The sequence below is a fragment of the Argopecten irradians genome, chromosome 4, assembly GCF_041381155.1.
Source record: "Argopecten irradians isolate NY chromosome 4, Ai_NY, whole genome shotgun sequence".
NCBI lineage: Eukaryota > Metazoa > Mollusca > Bivalvia > Pectinida > Pectinidae > Argopecten > Argopecten irradians.
This window is the reverse complement of record NC_091137.1, coordinates 17,083,432-17,106,195: the sequence shown is the minus strand read 5'-3', so window position 1 is coordinate 17,106,195 and position 22,764 is coordinate 17,083,432. Positions and strand designations below refer to the sequence as shown.

At 35.1% G+C, this 22,764-nt stretch overlaps 1 protein-coding gene and 1 long non-coding RNA gene across 2 annotated transcripts; one reads left to right on the top strand and one right to left on the bottom strand.

Moving 5' to 3' along the window:
• The first annotated feature begins 373 nt into the window (after positions 1–373).
• On the top strand, positions 374–17,302 carry LOC138320794 (sodium/mannose cotransporter SLC5A10-like). Its single transcript, XM_069264011.1, has 16 exons — positions 374–568; positions 1,365–1,460; positions 1,835–1,906; positions 2,333–2,437; positions 3,816–3,875; positions 4,191–4,295; positions 4,959–5,064; positions 5,682–5,762; positions 6,175–6,380; positions 7,030–7,165; positions 7,449–7,556; positions 8,162–8,312; positions 8,637–8,805; positions 9,760–9,975; positions 15,658–15,844; positions 16,822–17,302. The coding sequence occupies exons 2-16, from the start codon at positions 1,371–1,373 to the stop codon at positions 17,052–17,054; spliced, it is 2,025 nt and encodes a 674-aa protein (XP_069120112.1). The 5' UTR covers positions 374–568; positions 1,365–1,370; the 3' UTR covers positions 17,055–17,302.
• On the bottom strand, positions 17,241–21,946 carry LOC138320795 (uncharacterized). Its single transcript, XR_011208254.1, has 4 exons — positions 21,869–21,946; positions 18,926–19,081; positions 18,305–18,506; positions 17,241–17,952 (listed from the first exon to the last, which is right to left on the bottom strand). It is a non-coding gene; the product is annotated as an uncharacterized lncRNA (long non-coding RNA).
• Between the last annotated feature and the right edge of the window lie 818 nt (positions 21,947–22,764).

Here is a 22,764-nt window from a genome sequence, read left to right as displayed (position 1 = left end):
TATATAATTTTAACCAATCGTATAAACCTATGAAGTATGTATGTGTGCTTCAGATTTTATCAGTAAGGGGACTTTATGTTTGAGTGAACTTTCGATCGCAATCCAGCCGTTCATATAGTCTGTAGAGAAGTCAACGCTGATGGTAAGCTATGCATATATCTTCTTGTTAAAATTAATGTTAGCAATATTTTCATGAAGTTAATATTGATAGATATAGTATGATAAAATTGGTTAAAGTTAATTTTTTAAAATGAGTTTTGCTCAACATACAATAAATGTTTAAAACAAACCTTTCGACAGGTTTGAAAGCCGATTTTGTCCTTGTGAGTTTTCTTTTCTGTTTTTTTTGTACATTGTAATCAATACATTTTCTTTTCTGTTTTTTTTGTACATTGTAATCAATACATTTACCTCGGGCCGACTGTGATTATTGTATGTACAACCGAATCAATATAGATACCTCGGGTAACCACTGTGCGCCACGTACACGTTAAACACCACACCTGAGGTGGATGACGTTGGGGTTCAGCTAGACTTGCATTACCTTGGCTTACTTACAGTGTGTAAGGTAAGTAGATGCTGTGGAAAGTATTTTTGTGTTTCATAATTCCATGAAAAGCATTTTCCCCTTTACAGGTAAAAGTAGGATAAGTGGAGTTGTTTGTATTTTCATCAATTTGGAACTGAGTTGGAATATATAAGGTACACCCATAATTTGCAATCTACGATATTGCTCAATAAGTACATACATATTACTATCATTAAAAGGCTATAAATGAAATCTACCGAATAATTGATAGGATGGCATTTACTATCCTCCTAAAAGCGTTTCTTTTTACAGTGAGCAGTTTCATGTACTTTGTCTCAGAACTGCAAATGATGGTTGTTATCCTAAAATAGGTATCAAAAGTCATTGCCGTAATGGTTAGAATAAATTGGTCATGATAGAGTTGATTTTCTGTCTACGAAATTTCTGAATTTTATTCATTTATATTCTTTGTGTGCATACACTTGATTTTGATCACAAAACAGACAAAGTTCCTTGTAGCACATCAAAATACAAAAATGCTTATGGTAATATGACTTGACTTTTTCTCTAATTATAGAAAGGCTATTGTTCCACAGTACAGAAATAGCAGTATTTTGAGTATTTGGTATCAGTCTGGCATTTTAGATCATAAAAGTAAGGTATTTCGCTCAAATGCAGGCTCTGTGTTTCATCATAAATATTTCTACTTCCCCTTCTTTCAATGACATATGGAAGAGAAATTGGATTGAATGCTCCATTTTACTAACATAGTTGTTAAACAATCGTCATACCTATAAACTTGTCTACTAACAAGAGTTGTTCTTCTATAAAACAGATAGACATGGCCAATGCTAAAGGACGTATCGATAACTGGACAGATATTTTGGTACTTGTCATATACTTTTTGGCTGTTTTAGTTATTGGATTATGGGTATGTATAACATTTATGCGAAATTCAAATATTGTCTTTTATTGCCATATTTTGTGACATATGCAATCGTCATCATCAAATTCAAGACAAAACAAGTTCTGCAGCTGAATTCTTCGAAACGTAAATAAGAAATTGTTCTGTTTCATATTTCTCAGTGGTATAAGATGCAGTGAATTTAATAGAATGAATGGTCACACAAACCTTATAAGAAAAAATAGCATTTGCTCCAAACAAGGAATACTTCACTAGCTCCATCATCCTCTATTATAAATACATACGTTGAATTTGAATCGTAAATGAGGGACATTTCGTAGTTATTTTATGTTCTACCAATCAGGAGCGGCACACATAATTCCGAACCCTTTTGTTTTCAGTCAATGAAACGATCAGATCGTGGGAATGTGAAGAGCTACTTTCTTGCTGGCAGAACTATGCCATGGGTAGCGGTACGTCCTCGTTCGTTGTGTATTCACAGCCATATATAATTTTGATTTATGATTTTTTTTCTATACTTGAAATGATGATATGTAAGTTTCAATGCAACTAAAAATGGAGATATTGCTGATTTTGCGCAAACAGCAGCATTTTGATTTGCCGATTTGTCGCATACTTCAAATTTGACGTCTACGTATTTATTTCAAAGTTCCACGAAGAAAACTTATAAGCGATCATATTGCTTTGATGAATTCATATAAAATAATGTTGAAAGCAAGAACAATACTTCAATTAGATATTGCCATATGAGCAAAGGAATAGTAAACTGAATGATTTGAAATTATATGCAGCGGAATACTTATATTCCTTAAATGTGAAACCAAATAATCAAGGTTGGAAGAAACTACAACGGTACTGTTTTGAAAATCTTATTCCAGGTAGGCGCTTCCCTTTTTTCCAGTAACATCGGCAGCGAACATTTTGTCGGTCTTGCGGGATCTGGTGCCTCTAGTGGAATAGCCAATATTATGTTTGAATGGATGGTAGGTTTGGACTTGTGCATATTAGCACAATCCAGCGCAATTGCAGATGATCCACAATGTTTTAATAGAAAATTATAAGACTAAAGCATAACAGCAAAGGTACTGTATCTTCCGTCAAAATGCACCATTGAAAAAGGATAATGATAAAAATCCTAAAGAAAACAACACACAATTCAATTATTTACCTCCTTTATTATACAAATATAGTAAGATATAAGCGGGTTGGTCACCTTTTTTTGGTCAACAACAATAGAGACCCAAAACAATAACATCACATATATTTTTCTCTACCCACGGGTGCGTCACTGATTTATCTATTGCGACTCATCCATGTCGTCTGAAACTGGGTTCTGTACAGCATATATAGGTCTGTGCACAATCGGAGTAGGGTGCTTTATTATAGTTGCATAATTCGTTTCCAGTCATGATTTTTTGACAAAAGTTAATGCAAAATTTTCTAAATGGTTGGATATCTTTATGTGGCTAAAAGGTATAGGCCAAATACATCGACATTGTCTAGACGTGAAAGCAAACCACTCTTCCGTGTGTGGATACGAATGATGGGGATATTGCTCTCTCTATGTCGTTAAATCCCTCAGCAGGCCTAGGATTAACAGATTAAATCACACTATGCTGTCACGATAGAGTGTGTCTATTTATTCGTCTCTACGTGTTCTGTTATTGAAATTCACCGATGCACTTTATGTAACTTGCACCATAACTAAACATAACTAAACATACACATATATAGAGATGATACACGGTCGACGAATGATAAAAATACACGTATATAGAGATGATACACGGTCGACGAATGATAGTTTGTATCTATTGAAACATGAGCAGACGAATAAGTGTTTATATTCAGTAACAATAGTTAATTACTTTGCACTACTTCCATTATGGGGATGATGGGGCTTCTTATTTTAACTTAGTATAAAAGTACATTGTATTTAAAATAATCAATTGTATCTCGAAAAAAATCCATGCACTATATGCTCTCTATAGAGCAACTATACTGATTGCTCAGACAACACAAGGCAAAACAAATTACAGGTATTTTATATGTATTTTTGTGTCAATTTGACATTCATATATACGATAAATCTTCAGATATTGTCCAAATGATTATTATTATTTATACTCTGTCGGTAATAGATGCTTGGTTATAACATCAATGCACAAAAGTGTGTGATTTCAAAATAATGTAAGTTCACAGGCATTTTAAGCAATAAAAATGTCATTATAAGAAAGTTTGTGCCCCGTATGTAATGAATGACAAAACATCTGTTTGAATATCGTGACATGAATTAATACTACATGTATCGTTATGTGGTTCTTTAATGTTACGAATATAATTTTGATTTTGTTATTTTAGCCGGCGATTATCATTTTAGCACTTGGATGGTATTTCATCCCAGTATATATATCATCCGGGGTAAGTTTTCTGACATCTCTTTAAAAATATAAGCTTTAACAATTCATGTAATGTCTTCACCTTCAAAATATAAAAGACAAAATATAAGCTTTGCATTATGATACATAATGACTACAAAATAAATGTACATAATGCATTCAAATTGCAAGCGATAAAATATCAGCTTTAGTAATTCACACAATGTCTTCTCCATGGTGTATTTCTATTCGATATACATTGCGCTATCACATATTCATGAATCCTAGATGTATATTAGGATCACTATGAGTATATATGGTACATACACAACCTATACAACGATTAGATGTTTTGTAGGTATATACCCTGCCAGAGTATATGGAGAAACGCCTGGGAGGAAACAAGATCCGGATATACCTTTCCTGCTTGTCTCTTCTTCTTGCCATTGTCACCAAACTGGCGGTAAATTTCATCCTTATTGCAAAAGGCATATGTGGGAAAATTGTCATTCTCAATTCATAAAAATTTAGAAAAAACATAATTAAGAAAATTAAATTAAAATAATTAAAAAAAAGATAACATGTCGTTTCGGTCCCTTGATATGTATCCCCCGCTGAACGCGTTTGCGAGGGATATTGTTTAGTGCTCCGTCTTTCCCCGTTCGTCCGTCCGAGATTTTTTTTCCGGGCTATAACTCAAAAACCGTTCAACGCAGCTCCTTTAAACTTTCTGTATACATCAGAGACAAGTGCTTTAGTTGTGCCTTTTGCTATTATGGACCTTCAATTTTGGAAATTTTCCACCGTCTCCATGGAAACTCAGTCAAATATACCAAATTACTGTTTCCTTTTGTTTCCGGACTATAACTTCAAAACCATTAAACGCAGCACCATGAAACTTTCTGAATATATCAGACAAGTGCCCTAGTTGTGCCTTTTTCTATTGCGTACCTTCCATGTTAGGTGTTTTTTCTGTTACCAAGGAAACTTTACATTTAAAGTTATACTTGAATAACTGCTACTTTGACCTCGATGTTTTTGGGTTCTTATACAGCTGCGGGGCGCGGGGGATATGCCACGCTTTGTGTCTCCTTGTTTATTATTGAAATCTTATTTTTATCAACAGGTAAGTTTGTTTGCTGGTGCCTTGTTCCTACAAATGGCTACAGGATGGAATATGTATCTGTCTGTCATAATTCTACTAGCTATTACGGGATTTTATACTATTCTTGGTAAGTAAGTTTTTGTGTGTTTTTATTTCGAGTTTACTGTCTGAACATAATATTAAATATAATCAAGAAATGTAGGTTGATGGAGACCGCGATTTTGTCATAATATACCGTTTTTTCATATTCTGTATTTGTATACTACAGTGTTATCTGTCCAAACGTATAGGTAGTAATTGTTACGTCATTTTTGTATGAGCGCACGTACTGTCATATTTGTAGAGACTCAATTTTTGCTCACAATCGACCATTACTCGCAAGGAAGTTTTAGTTGTCAGCAAAGCTGAGAAAGCGTACAAGACCTGAATCTATTATTGGATACTTCTACATGTTTTCGTACATTTCCATATACTGTTTACCTTTTTGGATTTGAAATTAGCTTTATGATACTAATGTCGATATAAATTTTACTTAACGTTCATAAACGTTCCTTCACTAAGTAAATACCTTCAATTAAAATTCTACATTCGACAGTATTAAAAGTGTTAAGTGAAGCGTCTGAAGTGAAAAAAGTAACATAAAGCTAACTTTTGTGTTCAAGATAGTTCAAGATTCCGTTAGGTAATGACACTGATAAAACAGGGGTTTTGCATCTGTTTTTTTAAAGTCCTGGTACATTGTAGGAGGACTAACCGCGGTCATGTACACTGATACCTTCCAGACATCTGTGATGACAATAGGAGCTTTTGTATTGATGGGAACAGGTAAGGACAGCTTGAACACTGCATGTGCTGACGAAACAGCATGCACGCTTTCTGAATTTAGTTAGCCTCTACCGCTGTGGAAGCCGGATACATCTTTCTTAAAATTAAACTGAGGTCTTACTCAATGTTTATATATCCATCAAGGCATAGGAAGCGCATTTGTTTTTATTGATTTATTCCTTTGTTGTTTCTTAAACAAGATAAATATAACCACGTTGCGTTTTGTTTCACCAAGTATTCAATTTTAATTTCTTTGTAAATCCGATATACTTCAGCTTCGATTTGAAATTAAGCTCATACGAACGTATATATAGAATTGTTAAGAAAGTAATCCACTAAAATAATGGTAGTAAAGTATATCTTTGTCAGTGAAAAGTGGGAAATTCCGCAATTTTTCATATATAATTTTCAGGAATGAACGAAATTGGAAGCATTGAGAACTTACAGAAACGATATATGAACTCGTCAGCAACCATTAGAATTGCAAATTCTTCGTGTGGACTACCTAGAAAGGATGCGTTTCACATATTCCTAGACCCTACCGGAAGTGAGCAGCCTTGGCCAGGTCTTGTCGTCGTTAGCACCCTTGGTTGTGTCGCATATTGGTGCTGTGACCAGGTAAATTAAGACTCCTTTTCACAAGAGTTTGTCCTGAGTTGACATTATTTTGTTATTTCTGATTTTTGTTTAGACTGCTGGCTACATAAACGAGATTGGTCAAGGTGTAAATTTCCAATGCGTTTGTTTCGAAATACAAAAATGACATGGGTAAAGTACGATTAGCCGCCAATTAGTCACTTTCCTGTGATTATGACTTCATATTTTGACATGAGTTTTGCGACGTAAAAATCACCGAAAGGTGTAACTTATCGACGGTAAATCATACTTTACATACGTCGATTGGGTATCTCGAAACCCCCGTATCACTTATTAATTATTTACCTTACTAGGAATATGGCTGCTTTATTATTGTAACTTTAAGATCAGTGATATACAGTACACATTTTATGTTAAAAGGAAGAATACCGTAGAATATGTCTCCTTTACAAATATGTTTCACGTACAAAATGTGCACATAAAACATTATTCCACCGTTTTGTCTTTAAAGTAAATAACTTTTCAGACATGTTGATTTATACAAACAGGTTCATTGTATCTCAAGTAAGATTTTATTGTGTTAATTGTTATAATTTGGTCAAATTATTTCTCCGAAACTGAATTCCGAACTCGTATCCCCTAATGCATATATGTCATAAACTATACGTAGATGATTGTACAGCGATCACTGGCAGCCAAGAACATAGAGCACGCTAAAGGTGGGTCAGTGATGGCCGCTGCTCTAAAGATATTGCCGCTATTTCTCATGATATTTCCTGGAATGATCAGCAGAGTATTATTTACAGGTAAAACGCGTATGTTATGGTCGTCAATAGCATCTTGATTTTCAAATAAAATATTTATATAAACAGGTGAATACATCGTTTAATATTCCAACAACATTAGCAATTTTGATATGTAAATTAATCTTGTAAATATTCATCTTGTATAATGAACTTAATATGGATGCTTCTTATAACAAAGTCACCAAGTTGGAGTACTATTAATATATAATTGATAAAGTTTTTGCGTTTTAAGTAGAACTGTATTACGTCACAAACTCAAGCACTATCTTATCTACATTTTAAGATGAAGTAGCCTGTGCAGATCCCGATGAGTGTATGAGGATATGCGAGAACCCTGTGGGCTGTTCAAACATCGCTTACCCTAAAATGATCCTTGAACTTCTTCCTGATGGTAATTGCTATGTACGCGCAGAACCATTAAAACCTTTATTTTAATTCGCTATTCTAATCGCGTTCGGACAATCGTCCTGAGTCGTGCGTCCGTAAACAGTTTACATTTTCGACTTCTTCTCCAAAACTGCTAAATCAAAATCAATAAAATTTTGCACAAACCTTCTAAGACAAAAATGAAAATTGTGAATTATTTGGTCCCAACCCCCAGGGGCTGTAGGAGGGGCCTCTCCACTCTACTGCTAGATGTGGAAGAATGAAATGCTCTTCATAGATTGAAACATTTTAACATCATATCCACATACGTCCTGGCTGTCCTGGGACCAAATAGGGTCAAAATGGCTGAAATTTCAAGAACATTGCTTGCGTATATTACTTGCGTGAAAAACAGTTCCGCAAAGCAAAACGTTAATGTGTTGTTCTTTTCTTTTCTGAGTATACATGTATGTTAGTGATTTAATTGACATAGAGCATGCTCGGTGTCTGGGCAAAGAAATGGTGAAACACTATTATGATTGGAAAGAATCTATACTATGATTTTAAGTGGGAATGCATTTTTCCAACACACACAATCATTCAAGTATTAAAACTTACACATTCCTCTAGGACTGAGAGGGTTTCTCATAGCCGTAATATTGTCAGCCATCATGAGTTCCCTGACGTCCATCTTCAACAGTTCCAGTACTTTGGTAACCATGGATCTATGGAGAAGATTCCGGCCTTTATCTACCCAGAAAGAACTGCTCATTGTAGGCAGGTTGGTGCCATGGTTTCCACACAAATTCAATGGTTGAATAACTTCTCTTAGATCAACCCAATGTCGAACTTTAGAAATGGATGTAACAGTGTTGCGTATTGTGAACATTTTTGTTCTATATTTCTTTCATAGTGTGTAATTGTTCAATATTATGCTAGAATTCTAGCAATGTTAGAAACTTTAAAAAAAAATAACCTTAGTCTATACTTGGGTTTCTGCAATGAAAATACGATATAAGTATTAAACATACGGAAAGGGTGTTTACAATTTAAGAACATCTCATTAAGGGCACAGTTTATAAATATCGGTTACATTAATTTATAGGGTCGTCATTTTATTCATGTGTGCGATCAGCGTTGCTTGGCTACCTGTGATAAAGGCATCACAGGGAGGCCAGCTGTTTAACTATATCAATATGGTACAAGCAAATCTACTGGCGCCATTAGGACCTGCTTTTATCATGACTATGCTATCGAAACGGACCACCGAGCAAGTGCGTATATTTTGCATTTACGTATTACAGAGTTATCCGCTCTTGTTAGTAGTTATTAATGTGACGTCATGTATCTGCGGACTTAACGTCATACATTTCTCGGAAAAAGATTTTTACTCACAAAATAATGTCACCATAATGAAAATCTACCCACAAGGGAGATAAACATGCAAAGAGTAATAGTAATATAATTCATTTCATCTTATCATCTCATAAATAAACATAATATTTCCCGCATTACTTCATTTGATTTTGATTTCGTTTCCGCGATTCTGTACAATCTATGTCTATACTGTCTGAAGAACTAAGTCAGTTGATCGCTAAGTACTATTAATATTGACAGAGTGTAAAAGGCAATATGTTGTATAGTGAAAGCGTTAGGAAAAATATTAAGAATTATCATGATTCTGAAAGGTTCTCCTTGTGCAATGGCAAATCAAATGTGTTTAATCTTTAGTGGGGTTTATGATCAAATCTGGTTAAAGATTAAGAATATGTAATTATAAATACTGCTATTCGCATAGATAAATTTTATACAAATGCATAGTAGATACACTACAAATGTTATCCAGTATTTTCGTTACACAAATGTGGTATTAAAAATAAAGAAAAAAATAATGATGACTGAAACCAAGGCATTCAAAATATACTAAATATCATAAGTGAGAAAGTAAGAGTGAAAGAGATGTTGCTATTTGTTTCCTTTGAAAAAAGCTAATACCAATGTGTTTCAAGTGAAAAAATGATTTTTGGTCTAAACTCGAAAGGGTGTTTTGAAGAACAATTATGTTTTCTCCATAAAGGTTTAATCACAGCTTTGATGTTTATACTCTTCTGCATGACTGTACCGTCTAATTGATGATTTTAGTAATTTGGATTTTAGGTATAATATGCAGGAATACAGTTAACTTTAGGATATAGCTTACTGTGTTTTGTTGTTTATTTATGATACAGGGCGTTGTTTGGGGTTTACTAATCACACACGTTTGCGGTGTTATTCGACTTGTGCTCGAGTTTAACTACCCTGCACCAGTTTGTGGAGAACCGGAAACCAGACCGGCCATATTATATAAAGTACATTTCCTGTATTTCGGAACTTTTCTGGTTTTATTTACACCCTTGGCTATAGCTTGTATCAGCTTGTTCACGACAGGAAAAGGAGACAAAGAGGTAAGTTTCCAAACGAAAATACCTACAGTACGCGTCAAGTGGATTTGTTTTAGTCCAATCTCGAAGTTACGAGTGTCACACGAGTGTAGGGGATTAGTACAGCCATTGTTTCAACTCGGTTGTTTACACCGACCGCAACCCGGCGGCGGGAGGTGATGAGTGTAGGGGATTAAGATAGTAACATATAGGTGTGAAGTCTCGCAGCAGGAAACATGGTTGTTGGCAGTAGGTTACGGTTACACAACCTTACCCGTACGTGCCAATGTACAGTAACTGATAATGATGCATCACTACATACACTGTATCTCATATACATGTATATTATATTTATTAGATCATCTGACCCGAACGGTCAGGATGACCTATTGTCATCATGCACCGTCCATCGTCTTGCGCCGTCCGCCGTGTGCCGTCCGTAAACTTTTCATTCAAACGACTTCTTCTCAATAGCCGAAAGGCCCAGGGTACTGTACTGATATTTGGCCTGTAGCATGCTGGGATGAAGAGCTACCAAGTTTTTTTCAAATGAATGACCATGACCTTCATTCAAGGTCACAGGGGTTAGATAGGCTAAAAACGACCTTAAGCTTCATTCAAGGTCACAGGGGTCAAATAGGCTAAAATCTTTAAATGACTTCTTTTCAAGAACAGAAAGGCTCGGGGTTCTCATATTATGCCTGCCGCATGCTGGGATGAAGGGCTACCAAGTTTGTTCAAATGAATGAATTTGACCTTCATGCAAGGTCACAGGGGTTAAATAAGCATAAATCTTTAAACAACTTCCGCTCAAGAACCGAAAGGTCTAGGATGCTCAAGAACCGAAAGGTCTAGGATGCTCACATTGGGCCTGCAGCATGCTTTGATGAAGGGCTACCAAGTATGTTCAAAGTAATGGCATAGACTGTCATTCAAGGTCACTGGGTTCAAATAGTTAAAATCCTTAAACGACTTCTTGGGAATAACTAGGAGACCTAGAGACCTGATATTGGGCCATTGACATGCTGGGATAAAGAGCTACCAAGTTTTTTCAAATAAATGACATTGACCTTCATCCAAGGTCACAGTGGTCAAATAGGCTAAAATCTTAAAATAACTCTTTGTGAATAACCAAGAGGCCTAGAGACCTGATATTTGGCCTGTGACATGATAGGGTGACGGAAAATTGACCTTGATGTTCATTCAAGGTCAAATCGGTCAAAATGGCTAAAATCTTTAAATGACTATGTTGTATTGTGCCATTAGTCAGATGACCGTTAAGGCCCATGGGCCTCTTGTCTTATATAAGCCATTGTCTTTAAATCAATCCATATCTTGTCACTGAATTATGAAATCATGAATAAATATCATTTGAGATATACCAATCCAGATACTCAGGTATATGAATCTCGTTACAACGACAGCAAAACTGTATATACCATAAACTATTAACAATAATCTGATCTCAAATATAAGCCTTCCTTGAAAATTTGCACGAAAAGAACTGCTAGGAAAATGTTTTGAAGATGATATACATGTAAACCAAGGATTTATAAGTGAGACTCAAATATGTCCTTGATGTAAACCCTTGTAGAAAAAACCGTATTTTATGTATAAAGATATTCGTGTTTATAACATGAACATCCGATTAATTGTAAAAATAAATAAAATGGATTTCTTAATCACAAGGACGTAATTGAATGAGACTCACAAAATATAATATACACGAATGCATGTCCTCGGTGCCTTGGACCTATTTTTCGAAAATAATTTAGATTTTGTGAAAAGAAACCTATTATAGAGGAAGTTATCTTTGTATAAGTGAATACATGATTCCTCGCAAAACGATTTGATAAGGAGCATGAATGTACATGTATATAAACTAGTCAGTTTATATAGAAATACATGTTCATACGTTTATAATACAAGTATTACATAATTAATATCTTATAAAAGAAATTTAATATATTCCAGAAAAGTATACGCACATGTACTCAGAATTGATACATGTATGCATATGTATCAGCAGAAATTAAGATATTATATGATGACAGTTGATCTTGTATATACCGTATTACAATATCAAATAAAATTATTGCTAAAAAATATATGTTTATATAAAGTGTATACTTATACAATTTCTTAACGCTTCAAATTAAAGTTTTCTCATTTAATCTGCGTACATATAAAAATCGTAAACAACCAAACGTTAAGATGTCGTTATGGTGTGGAAATTAATCCCCTAAACAATAGAATGGCCGACTCTAGATCACAGCCTATATCTTGTTTAATGTGGTCAAGGTTTCACGCCTAAACGTACAGTTATACCCAGAGATATGCTTCATCACCTCACCTGTAAATTTCACTTACGGTAATGGGATACTCAGATTCATAACTATATATAAAATAACACCGATTGATATGGAATGCTTCGTTGATTGCATGAATTCATAACGATTAAATTTTTGATTTGAAATAACTGGTTCAATTCAGAGGGATTTGAGAATTAGTTACAGATTATATAATGGACCCACTAGAGTACCCTAAGACCATTTTTTGATATTTTAGAGGTCTAGATAAAAAAAACGATAAAAGTGATACTCTACGTGGTACTATATACGAGAAGGGTAGAAAGCCTTAGACTCCAAATTTCTAACACGCCCACATTTAGCGGCTATAAAAAGACATTTCTAGTACATCGTCATAAAATCGGTTACTACAATGTACCGTTAGAAAGAGCGATAATTTTCCTTTCAAAATCATCCTACACATCTATAGAAAGTGCAGTCATTAAGACGACATAAGCCCTATTATGACAAACATCTTGAACATCAGCAAATTAAGATTCATACTGGCGGTGTTGCTGATATAATTTGCATGAGAGAGGCTTAGGCTGCAATCTCATTGGCCTGCTATAAAAAGTCCACAGTTATATATGTTTGAATTGTAACGGCGAAATCCATATATAGATGTACAACGTCCCGAAAAGATGAAATGATTCAAATTTTGCTTATATAATATACATTTTGATGAGGAGTCCAATAAGCCTCTTAAATGTTGCGGACTCTGATCAAGTAGCCGTTGCTTTATCAAACATAATATATAGTTACATGTAGAATAAGATTTTTATCGTTTTTTTATCTAGACCTCCAAAAAACGTCTGAAAATGGTCTTAGGGCACTCTGGTGGATGCATGATCATATAATCTGTAACTAATTCTCAGATCCCTGTGGTTTGATTGTGTACATCACTAAAATATATGCTTCTAGATTTTTATGCCAAAATCTATGATATGTTGAATGTTTTGAACAATGCCTCATTTCATACTTCAACCGCTTACGGAATATGTTTGGAGTTTTCTCAAACGAAAATATACCTGAAATGTTTATTTTATTATTTCTTGGTTTTTTTTTCTAGAAAAAATATCACAGTATTTTGCCGTAATGTAATAAATGACTCAAGACACAACTTAAAAACTTACTTGTGCTAGTTAAAGACTACTGACCAAAAATATCATTCAGCAGAAAATACTTTACGACATTGCCCCTACCGTTTATCTGTATGTTCAATATCTGCTCATTGTTTGTTTTTGTGAACATTCGTGACCGTTCTTAATATGTAATTTTATTTGCTCTTTTTTTACATATGATAATATATAACTATGTTTATGTTACAAGATTACTAGGTAGCCTTTGCACAGCGGATTTTTAAGAGTGTGAAGTACGTGTACATTATATATATCTATTATAAATGGATATTTGTTAACTGGGCATCATTTACCTTAATTATAAATAAAACATGTTCCTCTCTCAATATATAAAACTCAGATAATCACAATCACGGTCGCATTATGTGAATGTATCTTCTTGGCCGTAGAAATAATATATTTTTCAACTTCAACTATATCGTTTAATATTTTGTTATGTTCTGCTTTTACGAAACTCTTAAGTAGTTCAGCAAGCATGGTTATAAAATAGGGTAGAAACAGGTAAATAACGACCTAGTTTCATTAATCCCCAACACTCGTCAACACTGTGTCGCACGGTGTCTGTTTACGAGTGGCCACTCGGGTTTTGAGCCGGTGTCACCCGGTGTTTCATCCGACATTCAATCGACTGATTGAGTGGAAAGGATTAGACCCCAACACTGTGGCGGTGTTTGACTAACAAACCACCTGACGCGTGCTGTATTAACTTACAATAATAGTTTCTAACGATTAACTACATTTTTTATATAAAAGTTCTTTTAATGGTACGATCATGTACGTCAAAAAGATAGCAAATATTGTCAATTGATTGCGATTGTAGGTGTCTTTTGTATTTTTGAAAATAGATGTAATATCTGGCACCTTTGGATTGCCGTACAGATGATCTGAAACCGGACGGACTTACTGTGTCATGGGCTTGCGACGAGCTCATATTTCTTGTCTTTGGTTTTTGCTGCTATGATCAAATTTCACATCAGTAAAATTATGCATGATTCAGAATGTACTGATGCTTTTGAAAATACAGTAGTTCGGTTTTTTAGCCCACCATCATCAGATGGTGGGCTATTCAAATCGCCTTTCGTCCGTGGTCCGTGGTCCGTCCGTCCGTCCGTTAACAATTCTTGTTACCGCTATTTCTCAGAAAGTACTGAAGGGATCATTCTCAAATTTTATATGTAGGTTCCCCTAGGACCCTAGTTGTGCATATTGCATTTTGGGACCGATCGCTTTACAAGATGGCCGACCGGCGGCCATCTTGGATTTTGATAGTTAAAGTTTGTTACCGCTATTTCTCAGAAAGTACTGAAGGGATCTTTCTCAAATTTGATATGTAGGTTCCCCTAGGACCCTAGTTGTGCATATTGCATTTTGGGACCGATCGCTCAACAAGATGGCCGACCAGTGGCCATCATTGATTTTGATAGTTAAAGTTTGTTACCGCTATTTCTCAGAAAGCACTGAAACAATCTTTCTCAAATTTCGTATGTAGGTTCCCCTAGGACCCTTGTTGTGCATATTGCATTTTTGGACCGATCGCTCAACAAAATGGGCGACTGGCGGCCATCTTGGATTTTGATAGTTAAAGTTTGTTACCGCTATTTCTCAGAAAGTACTGAAGGGATCTTTATCAAATTTCATATGTAGGTTCCCCAAGGACCCAAGTTGTGCATATTACATTTTGAGAAAGATCGGTCAACAAGATGGCCGACTGGCCTCCATCTTGGATTTTGATAGTTAAAGTTTGTTACCGCTATTTCTCAGAAAGTACTGAATGGTTGTTTCTCAAATGTCATATGTATGTTCCCCTATGACCCTAGTTGTGCATATTGCATTTTTAGACTGATCGGTCAACAAGATGGCCGCCAGGCAGCCATGAATGAATCTGTCTCAAATTATCGCTATTTGTCTGCAATTACTGAAGGGTTATCTCTCATAATGTATGCATAGTTTCCCCTTGGGCTTTAGTTGTGCATAGTACCTTTGGTCAACAAGATGGCCAACCTGTCGCCATCTTGGATTTCACCGCTGATTCTCAGAGAACAATAAAGCGATTTGTCTTAAATATCATATGTTGTATATTTGAAAAAGTTTGAAAAGCAGGGAAAAGATCCTTCTTTCCATTGTCAGACATAGATCATTCTATGGTGGGCGCCAAGATCCCTCTGGGATCTCTTGTTAAAAATATATTTTGTTGTTGTTGAACGTTTTTGTGTGCACAGTTAGAAGGGTTGACTTGGTGGACGCGTGTCAAACCAATAGCGAGGACAAGGGAGGACACCAACGATGACAATGACGATAACGATGACGCTGCTGTTATTTTACCTGCTTCTGAAAATGTCATTGTACGCCAAATTAAGAATGAAAGTTGTTTGGTATCAGAGGACGCCGCAAGGAACATCAACACGGGTAATTAGAAGTGATTTACCCCCTGTCTCTATAAACATATGAACTAAATTCTACCACCATGAAAATAACTAAAAGAAATAGTAATAAATATGTCAGGTCAAGTACCCCTTGACCATATTTCGTGCGTTCTATGTGTGAATTAGTACCAGTTCTGTTGCATCTGCAATGGAACGCGCTGGGCCAGCCGAACCGAACCAGTATATGTAGTTAGTACAATACCACCCCAATATGATGGACCGGATTTATTTCATTTGTCTTCAAGACATGCTTTGTGCTGAAAACAAGGTGTAATAGATTGATATTCGTTAGAATTTATTATGTGGTTCAATGCATTTTGAAACCTTAGTATCATTTGCTTTGGGGCCGCGATGGCCGAGTGGTCAGGATATCCTGCATATTACCACAAGTCCTCCACTTCTGAGTCGCGAGTTCGAATCCCATGTGGGAGAGTTGCCCAATGGTCCGTGTTGATTTTCTTGATACTCTGAGTTTCCTCCGCCATCAAAACTAGCGCGTCAATATGACCATAGATTTTAATAAGATGTAAAACTAAACCAAACATACGGATAATTATGCTACGTTAAGATAGGAAACATCACAATTCTACAACTCTGATATTGTTATTTGCCCTTCGACATTTCAAGTTATAGGCATACATCTTCATTTCATTCCATTTTTCCATTTTATTGGTCCCGTGTTCAGGATCAACCAGAACACAAGGTTAAAGTTTTAGAAACATGATTTAACATAATTTTACGGTTAAACCAAGAAAGGAACTTTCTTTTCGTGGTTGCCATATAAAAATAATTCTGTTTTCTGTTACATGTACATATGACTTTTTACATATGCCTATAGAAGCTGCTTTGTCTATTAACCAGGTGATGGATTAGTGTTAACATTTTTCACATTTAATAAGTTGTGCTAATATGCAGAATTTGTTTTTATCAAATGTAATACATTTTATTCTATTGACACAGATAATGACAGTCTGGAAGAGGACTCTGTTTCCGGGAGCAAGGGAAGTACATGGAAAGCGAAAATCATATATTTTCTTTGTGGGAAACCTGATAAAGGACGCGAGATTATTTCTATTACATTTGCACAGAAACAAAAATTTATGAGGGAACGCCCCACACATCGGTGGATTTTAAATTGTAGTGCATTTGGTGTTGTGGGAGCCATCCTGTTTTTATCAGGATATTTCGCGTAAACCGAAAAATTATTTATATAAGTCCTTTACGTTAACTCACCAATGTAACATTTGTGTGTGGATGAGGAAATGAGAAAAAATCTAATCGAACAAACCTTTAAAACAATAGAAATGGTTTCTCATTCCATAGCGTATGTATAAGGTTTGATTGTAATTATAATCACAGAGAAAATACAAAAATGAGAATGTATTATGTTGTATTTACTATGGAAAAAGTATATAGATAAAAGTAAAGAGAGAAAACCCCATGTAAATATGATGTCTTTTATAAGATAAACTTTGCAGTTCTCTATAACAGTTTTTATTTAAGACCGGCCTATGTACAATAAAATACCCAAACCTATCTAAAAGATATATACAAATAAGTGAAATATGCCAAAATCGTGTATTCTCCTTAATGTTTACTTGAATACAGTTTCTAAAACACAGTGCATTTTTTATGAGCATTCTTATCTCAAACAATTAATTTTTCACAGCATGCAGCACAAATTGTCCGCTCCATTTTGACTCTTGCATGCGTTTGGCTTCATTCTTGTCTAACGTTTTCGTTATGAAATCAATTATGTGAAATCCACTGGCTTTGTACATACGTTCAATGTCCTCTTTATTAACACAAACACATAGAAATCGAAATTTTCCAACTTCATAATATTCATTGTCAAAAAGGCCTACATCAATTAAATGTCCTCCCTTTTTTAACAAGGAAGCGGCATTTTGTATGACTTTTTGATATTCCGCCAAGTTATGTGATGCCGACTGGAAGCAGAGACAAGTGGTAATTACGTCAAACTGACCAGGATGGTTTCCTTTAGCCAGTGGGCTTTCGGACCGGACGTCAACAGGAAGAATTCCACAAATTTTCCTTTTCAAAATGTTTTGCATTTCCTCCACCGATTGCCTCAAACAACATAATACTTCAATTAGAGATGTCATCCACAGTTAATCATGCATTGGTATAATGATAGAACAAGCTTTCATATTTTATTCTGCTTTCATGAATTTAATATTTTCGAGAGCGCAATTCACTGGCGATTATTAACGAAAAATGTTATTTCAAAACATGTTTCTACTATATTTACAACGTAAATTATGAGAAACAACATTAAGTCACCATGGAAACATTCATACCTCACAAATATGGAACGACAACAATAGATATTTGAGACATTAAACGTGTACTGTGCATGGATACACCGAAACATCATGGTATAGATTTAATTAGATTCAATGCTACATGTTTTTACACATACCTGCTATTTTCCTTTTTAATGATATATTCTACTATACATTTATCCATAGTTTCAGCACTTTTCCACCATTTTGTCAGTATATCTCTATTGGGTTGATTAATATCGCTAAGATATATTTCACGCACGTGTGCACGAGCACAGATCACAGATTTGATTGTTGCGCCAGTCCCGATATCCAGGAGACTATGTCCATCAATAGTACCTGGTGAATATTTAAATTAATGTGTAATCTGATATTCCATATGATTATGCTTCTTTATTTTTTACTTGACAATATGGTACATTTGAGATAATAATCGGCCATTAACCTTCAAATTGAAAGAAAAAAATAATATAAAAATAAATACACGTATTATTAGTATTACTTTGACTTGTCTAAGAAAAGGTCACATAGCTCTAAATACCTGTGACGAGGCGGGGAGAAAAGTTTTTGCACAATATCATTATGTTTTTCTCCCTTTTCCACTTTTTCTCACTTATTTTTTGTTAAGTAATCTCTTTTCCTATTATTTTGGTCTATTCCCTCCCCCTTTGTTTGTTCCCTCTATTTTGTTTCTGTTCTTTTCATGTGCTCAGATATTGGACCTCTCAACCATAATGCATAATGTGTAGTATTGTTACCTGAATTGAAAATGACATGCATGGCGTCCAAAATGAATTGGTACAATTCACCTTCAGCTGATCCCTCCTTCCATTTGTAGGTTTCCATGAAAGTCACGGGATCGAAGTTCTCATAATCTGTGGTTTCTTTTAAAGATGTCATAGTAGAAGACAACCCTAATGGAAACAAGAACATTACTAGTACTTTTGAAATAGCCTTTGAAATTAAACCATTGCTTAGATTTGCGAGTGAATATTCATCTTACTAGTAGCGATAAAACGTGGCTGTTTCCTATCTATTATTTATTGTCTATGATAAATATATGCTCATATGTCTCAAAAGCGTTCATATACAACTGCAATATACAAGTGCGATACGTTCTAAAGGCCTGTAAGCTTCCATCTGGAGTATTTGCGTCATTCACGTTTACAACCGAGATCTAAGTGAAACGGTGCATTTATAAAATAGTAAATTTAGATCATCTGACCCGACGGGTCAGGATGCCCTATTGTCATCATGCATCGTCTGTCGTCGTGCGCCGTCCGCCATGCGCCGTGCGCCTATTTGGCCTGTATCATGCTGGGATGAAGGGCTACCAAGTTTGTTCAAATGATGACCTTGACCTTAATTCAAGGTCATAGGGGTCAAAAAGGCTAAACTCGTTCAACGACTTCTTCTCAAGACCCAGAAGGCCCAGGGTACTGATATTTGGACTGTAGCATATGCTGAGATGAAGGGCTACCAAGTTTGTGCAAAGGAATGACCTTGACCTTCATTTGAGGTCACTGGGGTCTAATTGCTCAAACAATGTTAGAGGTATAGCACGAAGAGACACTTTTGATCATTACGTCGTGTGAAACCTCTAACAATCGAGGCAGAATTCACACGGCGCGGAAATTGGCTCGATATAAATAAAAAAATTCAAGTTGTGATTACACTAACCTTTCACATCCTGAAAGAATTATCCCAAACCATGTTAAATCCAAAGTACAAAACGTCACTATTGCACTTTTATACTGAATTTAGACATTTCTTTACCCCACCACTATTTGTAAGTCTACCCGGTCGCCAGTTTTACTCGATAGTTACAAATTACGGAATGGTGACGGAAAGTAAAAATATCATTATCTACAAAATATCTTGCAGTATTTCGACTAAAATGCATTAATTTATTTAAATATTTCCAGAATTAATCAGAACTGATAAAAAATACTTGTTTCCGTGCATATAAACAACTTGGTTACCACTATTAATATTATCTTTCCACTTGATACACCGTGCTATAACTTGATAAACCGGAAGTGACGAAAATTTGAATATGATTTAACCTAGATTATACAGCGCTGCACATAATTGCCATGGGTCACCTATAAAATGTGTGATTATTCTTTGGATTTATATTTTGTCATACCAGTTGATATAGCTGGTTGTGTTCATGGATAACTACTGATTCACGCTATACATTTTTTGACATTCTAGTAAGTTCTAGTAAGCTTCGTAATTAAGCGTCAAACTTACGCCCTAGTTCAAGGGCGGAACTTGTGAAGACTCATATAGGGGTCGGGAATTAGAACTCGATATTGCCCCTCAGAAGTTTCTCAATATCGAGATCTAATATTATTGGATTAGGGTCAAATAGGCTAAAATCCTTAAAACAACTTCTTGTGAATAACTAGGAGGCCTACAGACCTGGTATTAGGCAGTAAGATGCTTGGATGGAGGGCTATCAAGTTTGTTCAAATGAATGACCTTGATCTTCATTCAAGGTCACTGGGATTTAAAAAGGCAAAAATCTTTAAACGACTTCTTCTCAAGAACCAGAAGGCTCAGTGTACTGATATTGGCCATGTAGCATGCTGGAATGAAGGGCTACCAAGCTTGTTTAAATGAATGACCTTGACTTTCATTCAAAGTCAAGGGGGTCTAATAAGCTAAAATGTTTAAACAACTTCTTCTCAAGAATCGAAAGGTCTATGATGGTCATATTCGGCCTGCAGCATGCTTTGATGAAGGGCTAGCAAGGGGTCAACTAGGTTAAATCTTTAAATGACTTCTTGTGAATAATTACAAGTAAGAGGCCTAGAAACCTGATATTGGGCCTGTGACATGCTAGGATGAAGGGCAACCAAGTTTGTTCAAATGAATAACCTTGATCTTCAATCAATGTCACAGGGCCAAATAGGCTAAAATCTTAAAACGACTACATTGTGTATGTTGTATTGTGCTAATAGTCAGATGACCGTTAAGGCCCATGGGCCTCTTGTTATTCTTAAAACTGAAAATATATTCCTTTAAGATAAGTATTTGTAGAAAAATACTACTTTGTATTCTATAAAGTGCAATATGTTTTAAAGCAAATTGTTAAATTTTCATATTTTGAAGAAATATTTATATTTTGAACATTTCCTAATGGTTTGGTCTTATTTCATAAACAAAAAAATAATTTGAAATAGAAATGTCACTTTTTTAATATAAAGTAATATCTTAATACCAAGTATTGATGTTTTTTGATTTTTTGAAAGAATAAATAAACAAACGCCATCGTTTAAAGTTGCTCCACCGCTGACAAATAGTATTTTTTCACTATCAAAAACAGGAGCAGACGATTTAGTATTTTTCTTCAGTTACAAAAGTTACTTACTTTACACCATTACCATCATTGAAAAGTTTGAGCTTCTAATTTTACTTCAAGTTAAAAATATGAAAAATAATTAATTGCATCCCGAAAAAATTCCGTGGCACTATATCTTATATGGAATGAAGTAATGATTTGCGCATGCACCAAAGGCGAAATAAATTATTTTATGTAATTTTTTTGTGTTAATAGGGCATATATATATACACGATTAAACACCAATTATTGTTCAAATGATGAATAACATTTATGCTCTGTCGGCGGTGGATCATCTTCAACGTTTAAACAATTGTCAGTTTTTGGTGTTAGTTACAGCACAATTTCTTACCTGAATCGAGCCTGGCTTCTCCACATGGGCATATAGATTACAGTGAACTGCATTCAAGCGTCAGGATTAGACTCTCTCTCCCCCCCCCCCCCCCCCCCCCCCAATGCATGCTGTAACGACAGCCAATGAAAACGATGGAAGATTGAGTTTTATGTGTCATTTACATTTTATTACAATTAATATCAATTTGTCCCATTGGCTCCACAGTTGAATCTATTTCGTGCTATTGAAGCGGTATAGATTCCTCCTACACATGTTGTATGTAACAGCTGTGCTTTCGTATTGTCTTGGTCAAATTTCAACATAAATTTAATGACAACAATATAAATTTGTTTCATGTTTATCATGTTTACTGATGTTAAAAGCTGGTGAATTCAATCAAAGCAAACACCCGGGAAGGAACCTGACACATTGTTCAGTAAAAAGTAATAAATTATAAATATATTATTTTCATGTAGTAGTAATGTGGGAAATTAATGTCGATATAAAACAAAATCAAACCAAAATAGAAATGTGTCAGGATCATTGTAGGATGAGGCTATCCATTCAAATAAGCCGACATGTATTATGTATGATGCTGTTCCTCTGAAGTGTCACCATCACGATGGAATTCATAGCGAGAAATCCAGATGTCATTTTGATTTTAATTTTTTATAATGTATTCTCTTTGGCAGCTTTGTCCATACCGTAGTCGGAGCAGTCATCAAATTGGAAATACGGAACAGTTTTAGACCTAAATACTTAATATAACAGAAGTGATGGTACTGTAAAGGGAAAGTACATAACGTAATAATAAAACGTGATCTCTTTGGCAGCTTTGTCCATACCATCATATTTGACATTGGATTATCTATGTAATTTGCTCTTTCCTTAACTGTAGTCCGAATCAAAAATGT